Here is an 18,748-nt window from a genome sequence, read left to right as displayed (position 1 = left end):
ACCCATAGATAAAATCATCAGACCAAAATTAGTTCATAAAAAAATTAATGAATGACTATTGCATATGATAGTGTGATAGTGAATTTTATTTCATTTTGAATAACTTTATTACTTAATTGTCATTGTGCAATAAATGTACTGTTTTGCTCCAATAACAGGACAAGAAGTCAACATTACATTACAATCTGGCATCTCTGCAGTTATGACTTGAAAGAGCATTACTGATAAAAGACCACAAGGGGGTGCATGCAGAACATGAGTCAGCTCTACTCAGGTTGCAGGTTACAGCACTGCCAATATGGCCTGACCATATACCATATATTGACATACCTGTCCACATACTTTTGTGAATTTTTTGTTGTGGGGCTGTTTTTCAAGGTTTGCTAAGTGATGATATTTAACACAATGTTCTGCCAACTTTGTGGCAACAGTTTGTTGAAAGCCTTTACTGTTTCCACAAGAGGTGCACAAACCAAGGTCCATAAAGAAATAGTTTTCCCAGTTTGGTGAGGAGGAACTTTTTGTGTATGTGATGTTCCTGAAAAACTATCTAAACTTGTCATTAAATGAATTTCACAGTTTTCTCTGGGTTTGACAAAGGGGGGGTCAGACCTCTGTGTTAATGATCAGCTGCAGTCAGTTCAGAGCCCTGGGTGTGGCAACAAAGTGGCGCATCTTGTCTCCAAGGTGCTCGTGTCATTCCTGGGCGACACATCATCACAAAACTGCCCGGCGGTAAACTAACCCATTCATACAGAGACAGTGAGTGAGTGTCACTGCAGCCTGCGAGAGAGACAGTGACACCGGGAGCATGTCCACTGGGAAGATAGCCGCCTGTGTTGGCCTGGGCGTGGGCGCAGTGCTTATCATACAAGGTGGAGACCCGCTGGACTCAGCAGGCAACGGGTCCCCGATATGGAGAGACACGGGGCTGCTCGGTGCTCCGGCGCGGGCTGTGGTCTGTATCATTGCCGGAGTTTCCCTCCTCGCCATGGGCTGGCTCTACAGGCTGCTCTTCTGTCCCCTGGAACGGTCCAAGGCGCTCGAGGATGTGGGGTACATCGCAGAGGACGGTCGCTCCAGAGCCCAGGCCGCAAACGAGGTCCGCCGCAGGAGGAAGACCGGAGAGCTGCCTCCAGTTTATCCGAACGGCTGGTACCGAGTGCTGGACTCACACCTGCTGGAGAGAGGCGAGGTCAAAAATGTCTCAGTTCTAGGTATGATAAGTGGAGGTAGTTGCATTACCGCTACTAAAGTCCCCAGCTGCCGTATTATTAGTGTGCGGCGCATTAGTAAAAAAAAACAAAAAACGTATTATTAAATTGTATTTATTTTGAAAAAAAAAGACAACATAACAACTCATATGTGTGAGCCCCCCCCCAAAAAACAGCAACTTTCCCTAAGATCAAAGTGAGTACACTGAGAGAGGTGGTCACATACCTCAGCAGATATTATAATGTCAGACAAATGTCTCAGCTCAGCAGTGGGACAGGCAGTGAAGGTGCTGACACCAGCAGAAGGCCTGACCATGGGAGTCTTTTTGCTTAGCTCAGGTAAAATTTGTGGTAGCCATGGTAACTAAATGCTGCTTCTCCATGTTTACTTTGGACTTAGCAGACTACCAGCAGAAGACCTGAGAGGTGGAAGATTCAGGTGATGAAAGACATGATTCTGGCTCGAACCATCCATGCCTGCACATGAATACTCTACATTTTGCTGTTTTTTTTTTTTTTTTTAAGATGGTAGGAGACAGACTTTGTAATCGAATTGAATCTAGAGTTAAAGTTTAACTCTCAGTTCCTGATTACATCAAAGATATAGACAGGATTGACTGCAGACAATGTCAATAACCACATCTGTCCCTGAACCGGATGAGTCACTCAGTGTGATGAACTGCTCTGAATAACAGAGCCGCATTTTCAAAACGTAGTCATGTAAGTGTGAATTACATCACACAAATGAGCCACAATTGGAAGCTTAGGAACATTCAACACAAACAAAATAGTGTGATTCTCAGGTGCTTATTTAAACAAGCACTCCAATTTAGTTACAGTAGTTTTCATATTCACAACTAACTCACTCAACACATTGTTTTTTTAAATGATCTTAAACAGATATAGGTCACTTTGGATGCTTATTTTGACTTTTGCCACAATTATCCCTCTGTCGTTTTTGCAGATATAAAAGTCACTGCTCTAGATGGTTCCTGGTCTGACTATCTTCCAGGGACATTACAATAATGGTTTATCTCTAACTACTTTTGTATGATGAGTGTGCAAATTGGATCTATGCCCAGTCAGATCACCACATCTGGAGATCTCTACTTATAGCTATTAAATGTCTTTGGTTTGACTTTTGGCTGACCTATACACTGCTCAGATTGCTCCCAGATTAGCGCAGGCTGGATGACAGTAGTTAAGAGGAACTGCTGATCCAGCTCCGGCAGCGCCTGGTCAGGGGCTCCCTCAATACAATTCTGAGAAATCAAAAAGAGGCTCATCCACACGAGGTGTGACACAGCACTGCGCTGCTGTCCACACACATTTGTAGGGGCAGAACTGAACCACAGCGCAACGTGTGAGAACAGCACAGGGGGAAAAGACACACTTGGCAGAATTTAATATCTGATGTAAATGGATGACCACAGAGAAAGGTTAGGAGTGAGACGCTGCAGTCTTTCACAGCAGGATGCAGATCCCGGAGGAAGCCAAGTTTTGATTTGGGTCAACATAATGTGGGACAGTAAGAACGGGCTGGAGGTAGGGCTGCCACTGAGGACTTTTTTTTCTAACAATTAATCTATCACTGTTTTATCAAATAGACGATTAATCTTAACAATTAATTTTCCTCCAGAAAATCTATGTGACACTCTGGCATGATCCATAAGCCCAGATTCTGGGTTAGACATTTTGTCAAACACTTATTCAGTGTGAATTCTCAGGTAGCAGCAGACGACTTTCTGACTTTATGAGAGTATTTACCAGCTGCAAGGACCAAAGATATTAAAAAGCTCTGGCTACTAACGAACAGACAACACTGACATGAAGTAATCCTTCACATGTTTGTGACTGAGCTCACGGTGCACCATAAAAAATAATAATCACAAAATAACACTGGTTAAACAAGAGTTATAGTGAAGGGATTTAAACTGTGATGTGCTCGTCCTCTCAAAGTCAGACATTAACCAGCTGATTTTATCTTTATCTTATCCATACTTATATTGATCCATCTGAGACTTTTACTGCTTCTTTGTTAAAAAGAATAAATTAAGAACAAGATTAGAATTGATTGTTCTGGTTTGTCTCCGCCAGTTGCTGAGTTTACAACAATCTGCCACGTTAATCAGTCAGACTACAGACAGACTGCTTCCATTGTAACGTTTCCTAACAGTTCGCCGTTAGCTCAACCAGCGCCATGTTGTTGTGTAAAGACTGTTTGTTTGTTGCTTGTTGAACAGGTTGTTGGATAAAGTTCTTATTGGCCTTTTACTTTTTATTGCACTCTTCATTACAGTAAAGATCAGAGATAGTTGTCGTTAACTCCAGTAATCCTCAGTTATCTGCAGAGAGTTAGCAGCAGAGAAGAAGTGTGACCTTAGGTGATTTAGAAAATAAATATATGGCGGTTAATAATGACTTGCCGCCAAAAATAGTTCAATGTATCAATGGGAAACGACTCGTCACGTAAGATATTGACGTCAACGCATTTTCATAGTCGAAGTCGTCGATTATGGCGACTAATCGCGGCAGCCGTAGCCGGAGGGGAAACTTGTGCTGAAAGGCACTAGAGAGTGAGAAAAGAGAGGGATATATAAGGAAAATAAAATGCTATTATATATATTCCTACTGTATATTTAGCATCACAGACAGAGTTCAGTCCGTACTTTATTAAATGTTTTCCAACATGCCAACACACCCTGGTGGTTTTCTGGCAATCCTTAATCCCCACTTTGGCAACCACTGAGATGCATCACACCTTCAGTCTGTAAGAGCTTTAATAACCTGCTACATTAGCTGTAAAATATCCACAATATAAATAAGTCCTTCAACACATGATCACATGTGTCAGTACATACAGTCAATTAACATCTACTACAATATTAAACATGAAAGTTTATTCTCGACCACAGAAATAGTAGTTTGACGAAAAAAAGAAAAAAAAATCCAACCCAAGCTTTCAACCACATCACAAGGTCTTCTTCAATGGATTGAGTTTGCTCAGTTGTCATGGAGACAGTTCTTTTGTCATGCGCTATGATTTTATCCCATCAACGGACTGATCTCCCTGACAACAGAGCAAACTCCAGTCATACAACACCATTTAAATAACTACTTTCAAATACAGTATGTTTTAATTTGGTTATTTGGTCCATTAATCAATATTAAGAAAATTAATTGACCAAAATTTAGATAAATTGATTGTTTCTTTCTTCATCTTCAGTGTCAAAGAAAAACACAAAATATTCTTTAGCTCCAGCTTCTCAAATGTGAGAACATCACATCACACACAGATGAGAAGTTTTCATATCTTTAACCATTTTTATAGATTAGATGATTGATCAGTTGATTGAAACAATAGTTAATGAATTGGTGACAAAAATGATCAATGGTTACAAGTGTACGGTGAAACACGCTGCAAGAGCCGGTGACTCTTTTTACTGGTGGATATATTTTTTCAGGTGTGGAAGCTTTCATACACTGTGTTTGTTTGTGACAGGTAATGTGACAGAAACATGAAAGCAGCGAACACTCTTTGAAACCTTTTTGAACTCAAACTCAAAGAAACTCCGTGAGGAGATCAAACGCTCCCACCGCATATCAACACGAGAAGAACACATTTAAAATGTGAAGCATGTATCTGTTTTACATCATGTGTCGCAATGAAAATGTGCCTAAATAAATAACAGCATGATCGAAAAGTTTAAACTTTACTGCTACATATCAAGCAGCACAGAGACATAGACATGACACATCAACAGCTTTAAAGCTGGGAATGACGAGGCTGTCATATTATTGATCAGAGAGAGACCTGATGCAGGAGGGATTGGCTGTCAGACCTCTATAAACACAAAGAGGTCAAGTGCTCTTAAGACAGAAATAATCAAAAAGGAAATCACAATTTTTTTACAACATTTTATTGACAAGGCAAACCCATTTATCTGTCAAAATTAATCAGTAATCAGCAGATTAATTGATAATGAGATAATCGTTACTTGCAGCTTTACTATCAACCATCCGTCCATCAGCTATTCAGCTTATCCTTTGATTCCCATGAGCTGACACTGGGCGAGAGGCAGGTTACACCCAGGACTGGTCACCAGTCTATCACCAGGCTGACATATAACCGACCATACAGATGGCACCCACATCCACACCTACAGGGTGTGCGCTGCAGCTTTACTACCATTATGTGGTTATTCAATTAATGTTAGTAACTACAACATCCACCTCCATGACACTTTTAATTCAAACAATCAGTTGCAGGCGTGTTTGACCAGAAACAATGAGACTTTGTTTGAAAAAGAAAGCATCACTAAGCACTCTAGTGTGTGAACTACTCTAACAAAGGCTGTAGGCGTTTGTGTCTGAAATGTATACTGAAAACTTGGTGAAATGAGCTCGTCTCTCCTGGCAACCGAGCCTCGCTACACTCCCGCCTGAGACAACAGAGACCAGGTGAACTGACAACCATCAGGGTTACTGAAAGACCAGCAGTGAATCACACGCATTACCAAAAGTCAAAATCTATTGGCACAATATAACACTCTAATCTATGGTTTTATCTCTGATCAGCAAGTACACACAATGCTTGTTTGTCAAAGTCTCACGTCATAATTCACTAAATATCTCAGAATAATTGGAGCATGTTCTAAGAAATAATTAAGGAATATGTTGCATGTGATATGTTCCTTCCTTTTATCCACTGTGCAACAATTTGGCATTTTTTTTGTTACAGATTTGTCCGAAGAGTTATGTACAGCCATACTTGAACCTATATATCCTGATTCTGGGTAGTGTTAAAAGCCTGCCTCTGCTGTAATTAAATATCCCAGGTGAGCAGGTGGCAGTGTTTCGAGGCCAGGATGGGAAGGCCTATGTGGTGGATGCCTACTGCCCTCACCTGGGTGCCAACCTGGCTGTTGGGGGACGGGTGGTGGGAAGCTGCATAGAGTGCCCGTTTCACGGATGGCAGTTTCGTGGGGACGATGGCAAATGTGTGAGGATCCCCTACGCAGAAAAAGGTATGAAGTGATGGTGATGGTTTTGTCAATTTACAACTGAGAAAAAGCTCTTAAACATTCATTATCTAAAATAAATGAATAAAAAAAAGAAAGAATAAGGTAAGGGGTCAAAAAAAATCCAGGTGAAACATGAACATTTACAGCAAATTTGTGAAAATCTGGTCAATTTGCTCCGAGAGTGGCCCCGAACTGATGGAAATTGGGTAGCATGACTATGCTCAGTAACTATAATGATGTAAGAATATGGTATTGTGTCATTTTCTATGGTGTTTAAACATAACATTAGTATAAGTCACCAGACCAGCTCTATTTGTTGTTGATATGTTGATGGATAGATGGTGAAACAGTTATTGATTATTGAACATCCACTGTTAGGAATGAGCAGTGGATTGCCAAAATGAAATTTAACACTTCTCTTTACGCGTCCTGATTAAAAACACTTGAAATAAGATTCAATTTTGATTTTGTCCTTCAGTGCCAGAGTTTGCCAGGGTGCGCTGCTGGCCCAGCTGCGAGGTCAACGGCCAGGTCCTGGTGTGGTTTCACTGTGATGGAGAAGATCCTCAGTGGAAGGTGCCAGAGCAGCAGGAGATCACAAAGGGAGAGTGGGTCTACCGGGGGAGAACTGAACATTTTGTCAACGCTCACATACAGGTGGGTGCATATGTGTGCATGTGTTTTTTATATATGTAGCATGAGCACGGTTTGGTTGAGATTAAGTGGTTTATTTTGTCAGGTTTTCTCAACATAATCTTCCCTCAGTGTCTCAGAGACCAGAGAGCAAGGAGGGACAAATGACCATGAGCTCCAAACATCTGTTCACCTTCAGTCTTCAGAAAATCCACCTATTGTAGCTGTACATGAACTCAGTACCCAACAACACCAGGCAGCGTAGATGCTTCGGACACTAATCTTTTAACACAATGGTGACAATGTTTCACGGTGACCTCTCCTCTCTATAGGAGATTCCTGAAAATGCAGCAGACATCGCTCACCTCAATCACCTGCACACGCCGGGCATCGTCAGCGGCGTAGATCTGCGCTACACCAACAGCAAAATCTGGGAATTTGTGCGACATGACTGGAAGGTGAGATGCTCTTGCAGATAAGGAGGCTGAATAGGTGACTCTTTTTAAAAGGTATAATGATCATCGTATTTAACAGTGCACTTCTGCCACTATACGTACTTTGTGTGTGTGTGTGCATGTGTGTGTGTTTATTCAAGGTTCAATGGGAACCAGAGGCAGAGCCCAACAAGCATTGTTCTCAGATGCTGGTGAAACACTCTCTGACTGTGTTCGGACACCACTGGTCTCTGCTGGATGTTCACGTTGTGGCCAGACAGGTACTGTTAAGTTCAAAGTAGAATATGTAGTCAGTACATCATTTCCTGTGATTGACTCTAAATTATATTGACAGAATAATCAATAATCTAATCAATAATACAGTTGAAAATAAATAAAAAAGGAGTTCAGCCACATTCACAAGGTCGTAGATGAAAAATATCTGCTGTGCTTCAACTGAAGACCACAGGCCTGAAAGTCTTTAAATAGCTGCTGAGTTTAGATGAGAAGTTAACATTAACTTGGCTTAACATGATTTCCCACTCAACTTTTAACCATTCAGTACAAAAGTACAGAGCCTGACAGATGTGGACTGTGTGTGTTATAACAAAACTGTCTATTACAAAACCAGCAGGAACTGAAAATCTCCCTCAGTCTCCAGTGTAGAGCAACAGTGGCCTGAACGCAGTGTCCATGTAACTACATCTGAGAAAAATACTGGTCTGATGCAAAAGAAACACCACGTTCTGTAGTGCAGTCTGTCTCTTTTTATCTTGACTGATGAACTGAGTGAATAAGTGCACTCTGAAACCACCAAGAGAGACTGGGTGGACAGTACAATTATTGTAGGATGATATGAAATGCATGACGATATGAGAGGGGGTAATTATTGGGATTAACCCTGAGTGTAAAAGGACTTGTTCTGCAATATCAAGACATTTGAGAATTATCATTTTTGTAACAAGGTTATTTGATGTTAAATAATCCAAAACACATTTAATCATTTTGATTACCAACCTTAACTGATACGCTGTAAACACATTACCATGATATTTACAGTAGCTTAGTGGATGCTATTTACATTGCAGTATCTCACTGCAAGACAATTATAGTAGAAAAACCTGTGCTTTTATTTTCATAAACAGTAAAATGCAGTCATTGAAAACAGTACAGTATTGTAAAACAAAATAAACAGTAACTTACTGTGCCACACCTGTGATCAGGGTCGCCAAGCCTGAACCGTCTGAAGCAGCTCTAGGATCAGTTTAGCCTTTTAAGTTTCATAATAAAGTCTGATATGGACGAGGGAAACCGAACTTTACTGACTTCATACAGAAAAACAAACAGCATGTGTGTCCCTGCGGCGATGCTGTGACATAAAAAGGGGTGTCTCACAAGCGGGTGTTGTTTTAATGTTAATGGGATTCAGATGAAAACAAACAAATCAGCCTCATTGCACAAGCAGAACAATTCAACATACTGAAGCTCCGCCACAAATCCACCGTCAAAGTCTTCCAAAGAGCATCATTTCTGTTTTTGAAGAAGGGACGTTGGCCATTTGTTCATCTGTCAGCAAGTTGTGAACTGGCAGTTTGCCTTACAAAAATACAGTAAGGTGCAGGCTCACTGATGGACAATTTATGTTTGAACACTTTTTGGACCTTATGATCGGACTCTTTTATTTGGACTTTAGGGTTATTTCCTGTTTTATTTTTGAAACAAGGAACCGTGTGTTAGTGTGGTTAGTTCACTTCCTGTCTTTGTCCTGTTTCCCTCCTCTAAGATTGTCTGCCCCGCCCTAATGTGTTTAACCTGTGTTCAATCACCTTTGCCTCCCTTGTGTCTATTTAGTCTCTGTGCTTCCCTTTGCGTCTGTCAGTTTGTCCCGTTTTACTCCTGTTGCTCTCTGTCGTGTCACTGCTCCTGTTCTAGTATTTGGATTTTCTGTTGTACTCCTTTTTTGTTCCAGTCTTCCCCTGTTGTATCCTGTTTGCCTACATTTTGGATTTTGAGTTTTCAGCATTTTCACCAGTTTTGTAAGTTTCCTTTTGTTATTAAAAGACCTTACGTTTGGGTCCTAACTCTGCAAAACCTGACAGAAACAACCTTAAATATATGTTTCAGCCCATGACAAGATTCCCATAATGCCTCATGTGTTACAGTACCCTACTCTTAAACACCATCACTCTGTTTCACAGTAATTTACTGTATTAACAACACAAATCCTTTTACAGTGTGGGGCTGTAAATGATGAATCTAGTGCATAAAACAACATGATGGGTATATCAACAGCAATCAGCAGATTATGCACATCATTGCACATCTTTCCAGGCTGATGATCATATTTTTGCTTGTTGTTCAGGTGGGTCCAGGCGTGGTGTTTCTGCTGTTTGACCACAGTTTCCTGGGCCGTGGTGTAATCATGCACTGTGTGACTCCAGTGGAGCCTCTGCTGCAGTGCGTCTCACACACCATCTTCTATCAGTCTAACATCCCGCCTCCGGTGCCCAAGTTCATCCTCAGTGCAGAGTGTGTTCAGGTGCAGTACACACTCACCTTCATCTTTCACTCTAACACAGTCTTTCATTGTCAGATCTGAGCAGCTGCATCACGGGGGGGAGAAGTCTGAATCCACCGTCTTTCTATTATATCTGGAAAGAAAAAAAGTTAAAGCTCCACTTATCATTTGTTTCTGCCTCTGGTGACAGTCAGGGCCGGAGGCTTTATGTTTTTGGGTTGTCCATACGTCCGTCTGTCACATTCTCATGAACGCGATATCTCCGTAACGCCTGGGAAGTTCTTCAAATGTGGCACAAATGTTCACTTGGACTTAAAATGCTTAGATTTTGGAGGCTAAAGGTCAAAGGTCAAGGTCACCTGACCTCAAAAAACTTGATTTGAGGCTTGTGAACTTGGGAATTGTGTTTACTTGCCTCCCACTCTGTGTTTAATTTGATTCTGCCTCCACGTTACCACCAGAAGTAACACCACACAGTCACAGAGAAGGTGTAAATAATCCTCATTAAACTTGATAATTAGCTGTGAAAAAATGAAAACTAAGAAGGTGGCTCACAAGAAAAGGGGGAAAAGTATTTTTCTGAATGGTAAACTTAAATTGGATGCCCACGGCGTTGCCTCCAGAGTGGGTCTAAAATAAGTTTGACAGCTACAAGATAAAACTATTTGATCAAACACAAGACAGGTTGTGTTTCTGCTTCAAAGAATAATTAAAAAAAAAAAAAAAAAAAGAGAGAGATGATAAAATTACAATTAATTTCAGTAAATTATTGTCATTTTGTTTCCCCATGTGGTTTTAACACAAAGAAAGATCACCAGAGGAAGCTCATTTCTTAAAGGTTTAGTTGAAGAGGTGGAGTCTGAGTGTGGACTGAAATGCCAAATCTCAGCAGCTGATGGAGGAACTGTGGAGTGACATTTAATCAGCAACACTTGACACAGAAACCCCCGCTGATAAACTATAATAAGTCTTCTGCCGCCATACCATCTGCTGGATTATCAAGTGGTCAGTGGAAATAAAGGAGGGTAGAGGAAGTGGTGAGCGCAAAGTGTGTTTGTAAGTCTGAATCAGTTATCATATACACTCAGTCCTCGTCCTCGTCCTCAGTCCTTTCTTGTAGCTTTTTTGTATTCATGATTTACAAGTCTTGTGCAGTGACCTGTTTGTATTTTGTGTCTATAGTTTGAGCGGGATGTAATGATCTGGAACAATAAGAAGTACATCTCCAAGCCACTTCTCGTGAAGGAAGACTCAGCCATCCAGAAGCACAGGCGGTGGTTCAGTCAGTTCTACAGCGAGAACAGCCCGCGGCTGCGATACCAGCACGACACTTTAGACTTTTGACCTCTCTGGACCACAGGAGGAGAGATCAGCGGAGAAGACGTCAGGCCAGGGTTGACATTAATCAGACGTCTCGGAGGTGGGAGTCCAAGATCTATTTTTATCTGTCACGTATAATAAATTAGAGGAGGGAAGGAGGTCTGACCTGTTTGTGGGATGAGGTTGGCCTTATTTTTTAAGACCCAAATTTACTTTATACCTGAAAACCTCCTTTTCTTTGGATGCAATAACAAGAACACCAGAATTGCCTTTTTGTGATGCTGAAAAAAAGATTGTCAAAACTATTTTACTCTGCAAAATGTGGATAATTACATACACACATATATGTGTATATATATATATATATATATATATATATATATATATATATATATATATATATATATGTGTGTGTGTATATCAGTTACAGACTTTAGATTGCTTTAGTGACTGTTTCAGCTGGTGTGTGAGGGTTTTTTCCTGATTGGAGTTAATATAAACCACATGCTTCTGGTTTGAGTTGGTATCAATTTTCTGATTCTGCATTAGAAATGTTTGATCTCCCAAACTGCAAGATTAGATATTGAATGTGTAATCAAACCAGGCTCTCCCTAAACCACAGGTATAATGGCAGGTGTGTTTGTTTTCTGATTGAAATCTCAGGTTACAGCCAGCCGATGTAGCGGTGAGTGATGACAACTTAAAGGACCACTTCACCAATTTTTCTTACCTGTGTTTCTCTCTGTAGAGAGAAAAAAAAACTTTGATTAAGAAATAATCCAGTGGTATTTCGTGCTGCTGCAGTTTAGTATCAACATTTTGGGAAATACACTTCTTTGCTTACTTTCCAAGACAAAGATGATAAGATTGATATCAGTCGTGTCTGTGTGTTAAATACAGAGTTGAGGCAAGGAGATGATTAAATTAGTTGAGCAAAGAGACCGGAAATATCAAGCCTGGCTTACATCTACCAGCACTTCCAAAGCTCACTTATTAACACTTTGCACCTCATCTGTTTTAACCCATGCACAAACATTAATGTATAAACTTTAAATTTCAGATTTTAGAGGGAATTAGGTGGAGTTTATAATACTGCACCTGTAAAACCTGCGCTCAGGATCCGTATCTGGGAACTCGCTGTAGCCATAAATGTCACTGCTCTGTCTTAATTCACAACATCCCACTACTCCCAAACTAACCCACAATCCTTTTTTAATTTTGTGATTTCTATTCAAATGATGTAAAGGAGATGGAGGAGGGGGATGTAAAACTACACTGAAATGGTTTTTGGTTCCTAAAACCACAAACGTATCGTCTTATGGATCAACACTTCAAATAAAACACAGGAAAAGTGTAAAATACTGGCCTTTTAACAAGCCTAACTATATGTACAGTGGTGTGTCTGTTAGATAATGTTGCACATATGGCAACAAATTATGACGCGGTCCTTTTTAAGTGTAATTATGACGGATGATGATTGGTATGTGAAAAGTACACCTTGTAGATATACAGTTATATTCTTACTTTTTTTACCTGCAGATTCATGTCAGTATGCAAAGAGTTTCTTTTTTAGGATTAGGCCTACATGATTGATTTATTCTATTTTCCACCTAGGTGGAAATTTGTCTTCGGCTTCTCCCAAAGGAGGTATGATAAAAATAAAAATAAAAAATACATACAATCCACATAACAAGCCACGCCATTAAAAACATACAACATGTACAACGTACGATAGAGGAAATGAGCAGGTAGCAACAGATAGGTAAAATAAATAAATACCACAGAGCAAATCTTATAAGATAAGAAATGAGTAACAAGTGTTCCATGCAAGCTGCAGTCATTTTGTGTTCAACGCCTGTACACCATAGGGAATAAAAAGACTTCTTGTGTTTGTTCCGGCTGGCCCTTGGGGCCCTAAATCGACGGCCGGACGGAAGCACTTCAGACTCTGAGTGCAGTGGGTGTGAGGTATCGACCACTATGTGTTTAGCCGTCCTGTGAACAGCACTGTCAAATACATTGCAAAGTTGTTTTTGTGACTTGCCAATCACCTTCTCTGCAACGTTAACAGTCTTAGAGAGCATGTGTTTGCTCTTTACACTCAGGTAGCCATACCAAGCTGTTCTGTTAAATGATGGGATTCATTTCAAGAATGTGTTGGCTAACACCAATACCCCTCAGCCTCCTGTGAACAGTCGTCGGTTAGCTTTCTTAAAAATGCTCTCTGCATTCTCATTAAAAGTCATTGTCTCATCAATGATTGTGTTGATTTAATAGTTTGCTTTCCTGTCTGGCTCAGATTTATTATAAAGGGTTATTACATTTTGCATGTCATTCTGTTGCAGGTTTTTGAGAAAAAAAATGTATTCAAATCATTTTCTGATCATTTATGTCTCATAATCTATATATTGTTACTCTTAATATTTTGTCAGACGGACGTGCAGTTTAAACATTACATTTCTCTTTGTTTATTTTCTCCTGGTGCACATTATCAACTGGTTACTGATTTAATCACCGACTTCAGTGCTGTGAGGCTTTATTAAATGCTACTGTGTCCTCTCGAAGAGATGACGGAACTATAAAAGCAATCATTTTCATTTTGTGTGGGACTGCTTGACATTACATTTTAATTTCCATTAGACCGTCAGGTGGTCGTAGAAGAGAGAGGACACATTTCAAAGCAAATAACCAGGAATGTTGGAAAGCACAATACGTCCTGTGAATAGCGGGATGAGTTCCTCTCGATATTAAAATGCATTTCCGTAACTGGCTAATCTACAAATGTAATGTTTATATAAATATGCAGAATAAGTCTTCTCAGCTGTAATGTGTTTGCTCATGCATGTCTGAACTGGCAAAAGCTTTCCATTGCACTGAATTTGTTAGTGTGTTAAATTGAGCGTGACAGTAAAATGTTCACTGTTCTACTTGGCCTGTGGCACTTCTCTAAGGCTCAGATTATTGCTTAGCACTCCTTATCTGTGAATGTGCTTATCTTATCTGGGTTTATGGTGGGAGAGAACTGTGTTACCTTTGTTATACTGAAGCATTACCTCAACAATTAGCTCAGTTTAGTTTTGTCAAGGAAGAAAGCAGACCTGCTGTAATGAGGAAACATACTGAGCTTGTGTTAGGGCTGCGTTAAATCAATCCAACAAACAGGAAAAGAAGGAAAAATATTTTTCATTACGAAGGATGGCTGAGTCAGAATTCCTCGACACTGAGGAGGAAGTAGTTGTTACACTGGAAGAAGTCACCGTCAGAGTTTCATACACGACAAGGGGAGCGGAAAAGCAAGAAGATGAGAGCGACTCAGTCATGCAGCCTCTGCTTCAGCACAAACATCAGGACAACCGTGATGAGAATCACAAAGCAGACACGCAAACAACGACAGATGGTGCTGACCAAAAGACATCTGTTCCACAAGAGCTGGAATCGGCTGGCAGGGATCAGCCCGGCTGCACTGGAAGTGTCGGGAGCGTGTTCAGTGACAGCAGTTGGCACGAATGCCCCATCTGCAGCGAGCTGTTCGACTCACATGAGGATCACCGCGTCACCTTGCTCCACTGCAACCACACACTGTGCCACCGCTGTATAGCCGGCATCATGAAGAGGGCCAAGGACCCGGGCCGGCTGCAGTGCCCCTTCTGTCGACAGACCACCCCCTTCCCACAGTGGGAGATCAGGAGGCTGCAGGAGGAGTCCTACTTTCACAGTGTCTGTGAGCCTGCTCCCTCCCTCATCACCAGTCCCGGCCCTGAACTTCAGGCCGTCCCTACATCACCGTCGTGCTGCTTCGCTCTGGAGAGGCAGCTGGAGGCGCACACGCACAGAAACATATGTGGATGCTGCGTCTACCCGTCCTGCCTCATCGGAGGACTGAGGCTGATGCGGCAACACTCCCTCTATTTCTCCGTCACTGCTCTCCTGCTGCTCTTCCTGGTGCTGCTGGGCTGTTTCCTGTACATGGCTGTTCCTGCTATAATGCAGTCCATACTTTTGGGTAATGGCTAAACTCATCATTGGAAGGATTTCAGTTGTCTGACTTATTGCTATGAATAAGCGGCCTGCTGTTTTAATACCATCGCAGATACAGCAGGTGACATTTGGGGAAATGTCAAATTTCAAATGTCACTTGTTCTTCAGTTGTTTTATTAACCCACTTTATTATCTTTCATTTCACATAACCTAACACAGCTTCGGAGTTATTTCTGACTACACACTGTATAGCAGTGTTTTACTGTTGATATTATAGATTTGGAAAAAGTTTGGATTTGCCAAAGCAAAACTGACTCCTCAACAGTATGATTTGCAGGAGCACATGAATTTGTTTGTGAATGTTGCAACTGTCTTGAAAAAAGTAATTCATCTAACATTATTTCTAACACATCTCTAAACTTTAAAGGATCCAGTCTCTCATCAGTTTGTCAACCTCTGACTTTTTTCTTCTTTGAAGTTCGTTACAACTTTGTAGGATTTGGTGCAACACATAATGGGGGTTTGACTTTGGATGAAAACTCCTCACATCTTTCTGGGTCTTGTATTGACCTACTTCTCATCAGAACAGCCTGGATGCTCTCTGCTGTTACTGCTGCATATTCTTAGCAACAAAAACCCAGCTTTATCTCCTTTCATACTGCACATGAAGGAGACTTGGCCCTACGATTTAATCCTCTATATCCATGTTATTCATTCAAAAGAGAGACAGAAAGCAATGATGAAAGCTTAAACCAACCAACCCTCTACTTGTTTCTTTTTGTTCTGTTTTCTTAATTATGCACGTTTACCTTTTAAGTTTGGTGCTGTGTATCTCTGCTATTTATTATATATACATAAATACTCATATAGACTAGATTTCTGTTCAATCAAATGTGTGGCTATGTGAAGAATGTGTCAGCCTTTTTAAAATTATTTCAGGTTCAGCACTGAGGCATGCAGTGCCCAAGATGCACTCCACACAATGGCAAAATCCCCAGTTCAAATCCATCCAGGAACCTGTCATGTCACCGCCTCTTCAGACATTTTCTCCATGCTTCTCTGGCATATGTTATCAAATCAATGTGTCTTTTCCTCTTTAAAAAAAAAAAAAAAAAAAAATGCCCACAGAAAAAAGATTTGTTGAAGTGTGTACTTAAATATTTTCATCATCTTCATCTTGGTGTCAAATAGCTCTTTCCTTTGGGACAAAATTTTTGCAACCATTGAACTACCGTATTACTACGCACAAGTGTTAAAGTGGCCGCGGCAGTGTAGCAGCAATACATCACTCAGCGTCTGTGCCAGTGGTTCCTAATGCCTCTCCAAACTTGGAGCCTGCTAATCTGAATCTACTGCAAGTAACACAATGACTATAGATACACAACCCCACGTCAAATAACCCCAACAATCATTTTAAAGGTCATAATATGTTGTTTGTTGGCTTCCTCTGCTGCCCTCAAATGGCCAAAAAAATAATTATAAAAATAGGATGTTTTTATAAAGTCAATACTTTAGGTTCCCAGTATCATTGGTTGACTGTGTAAACGACCAATAATGAAGCAAAGGTAACCGCCAAAACATGATTCTCAAATAGATAATTAGAAAATACATTACTTGCATTCCTTAGAAAAATACTGATGCCCACTTTCCTGAGCAAACTGATGTAGAACTACTTTGCATCTATATCAGACATTGTGTAACTTTGAAGAAGAGCAGGATGGTGGGTCTTTAAATCCTCTGTAATGACGTGTGTGCCCGTTTTCCTGAGATCAAATCCTAGTTCTCTCCTGACTCAGTCGACTGTCAATTACTGAAGCACAGATTTGGAATGTGAATTAGTCCTCTCTAATGTGAGATGAGAAATTGATCCATATAGATCGGCCTGCAGCCCCCCCACAAGGCTTTGCAGGATGCTGGGAGTAAAATCCGGAAGAGGCTTTGTGTTCTCGCAGCATGAATACTTCAGCTCAGCATTGGGACAGGCAAGCGAGCGAGCACTGAGGGGCCTCACACATCTATAATTTATGCAAGGACTTCACACTACATGAGAAACACATCAGATAGGCAGCCATCCATCTGCAGATGACTCATTGAGGCAATCCATTTCCAAGACCTAATCGGCTCCGTTCATGTCAAAGCACTGGCAGAGCATGGCCTGTTTTGCTCCCTGCCTCCATCAGAAAATCTGAGCTCCATGTTACAGGCGTCCAACAACTAGAGACAATAGCTCGATGCAAAATGCTGCTCGAATTGCTGCATTAAACTGACCCTCACACATCCTTTATGGTACACGTCTTTGCACCATTCGACATGCACATGTTCAGGTCACAGCAAATGACACACAGTTTGCCGACAAACGCGCTGCTGTCATGCTAAGCGCTAAAGCGTGTAGGAGTTCATGTATGACATGGCTCCGTCTGTTCTACCCTCCCCTTCGCGCCCACTTTATGTTTAATACATAGGTAATTCTTTGATCAAAGGCACTTTTGACTATTTAAAATGATAAAAACATGAAGTGAAATTACTTCAGTCTGCTTTTATCTTTGGTAAAAATGTTCTTTCAAATCATAATGATACGAAGACATGTTTGATCACAGATGATAAAGATACTCCGGCTGGTGTAGTTTTAAGAACAAAATTATCTTCATTAAGGTAGCTAGCCGTGAAAGCTGCTCACTGTGTTGAGCTATGTTTGCAGTTGAGCCAGCTAACCTCATAGCCCTCCACTGATGTTAAACACTGATGTGTCTGTGACCATCTGACTGGTGTAGCTAGCTAACTTTGTTACCTTTAGCTTGTCGGCATGTTTGAGAAACAACTGTTAAGGTAGTTTCTATAGTGAAATGCATATGTAGCAAAGGACTATAGCAATAGGCTACACAGTGTGTAGATGATTACTGTTAACTGCAAAGGTTGGTTTAGTTTTATGAATAAAATCATTTTTCATTAAGCTAGCTAGCTTCATAGCGCTCCCATCTGCTCCACTGATGTTAACACTTGTGTCTGTGAATGTATGAGTGGTGAAGCTAGCTGACTTTTTTACCTTTAGCTTGTTGGCATGCTTGGATGACAAGTGTGACATTAGCTAATTTTAGTTTTACTTACTTACAACTTGTTTGGTTTTTCTTTAAACTAACTGATTGGAGGTTAAAGGACAACTCTAAAACTATTCAATTTCTTTTTATACTCGATCTTAATTATATAACTAACAATATTAGCCTATCTTTTTCGAGTATTCAGTTATATTTGTGAATTGTTAAAATTATATCTACAGTTGATCCATTGTACATTTTGACATTAAAATGTCTGTATTTATGTTTGCCTTACAGTCCCTAAAAAGAAAATAAATAAATTTAAACCAAATGTAAAGCGTGATGATAATTACCTGATGTGTTAATCTAATGAAAAGTTGTTATATTGTTATTAACCTAAAAAACATGGAAACACATACATACTCAAACATCCCTCTCCTAGCCTTGCAGAGGACTGTGTGGGTGGTGTATGCGTCTATTCCTTCTGTGTGGGTGGACGGCTCTAAGTGTGAACTCAAGAGTGTTTGTGTCTCTGTGTGGATTAGTGTGTATGTGTGTATACTTTGGTTTAAAAGCCTACAATGATCTGTGTGTG

At 40.6% G+C, this 18,748-nt stretch overlaps 2 protein-coding genes across 2 annotated transcripts; both read left to right on the top strand.

Annotated features, from left to right (window-relative positions):
• Positions 1-84: 84 nt before the first annotated feature.
• zgc:92275 (cholesterol 7-desaturase nvd) lies at positions 85-13,400 on the top strand. The gene is made up of 7 exons (XM_056404419.1): positions 85-1,217; positions 6,053-6,241; positions 6,717-6,895; positions 7,204-7,329; positions 7,467-7,586; positions 9,668-9,844; positions 11,006-13,400. The coding sequence occupies exons 1-7, from the start codon at positions 812-814 to the stop codon at positions 11,165-11,167; spliced, it is 1,359 nt and encodes a 452-aa protein (XP_056260394.1). The 5' UTR covers positions 85-811; the 3' UTR covers positions 11,168-13,400.
• A 746-nt stretch (positions 13,401-14,146) lies between these two features.
• Positions 14,147-18,504, top strand: LOC130187006 (uncharacterized). Its single transcript, XM_056404420.1, has one exon. The coding sequence runs from the start codon at positions 14,339-14,341 to the stop codon at positions 15,155-15,157; it is 819 nt and encodes a 272-aa protein (XP_056260395.1). The 5' UTR covers positions 14,147-14,338; the 3' UTR covers positions 15,158-18,504.
• The last annotated feature ends 244 nt before the right edge of the window (positions 18,505-18,748 follow it).

The sequence above is a fragment of the Seriola aureovittata genome, chromosome 18, assembly GCF_021018895.1.
Source record: "Seriola aureovittata isolate HTS-2021-v1 ecotype China chromosome 18, ASM2101889v1, whole genome shotgun sequence".
Classification (NCBI taxonomy): Eukaryota; Metazoa; Chordata; class Actinopteri; order Carangiformes; family Carangidae; genus Seriola; species Seriola aureovittata.
This window is presented reverse-complemented; position numbering and strand designations above follow the sequence as displayed.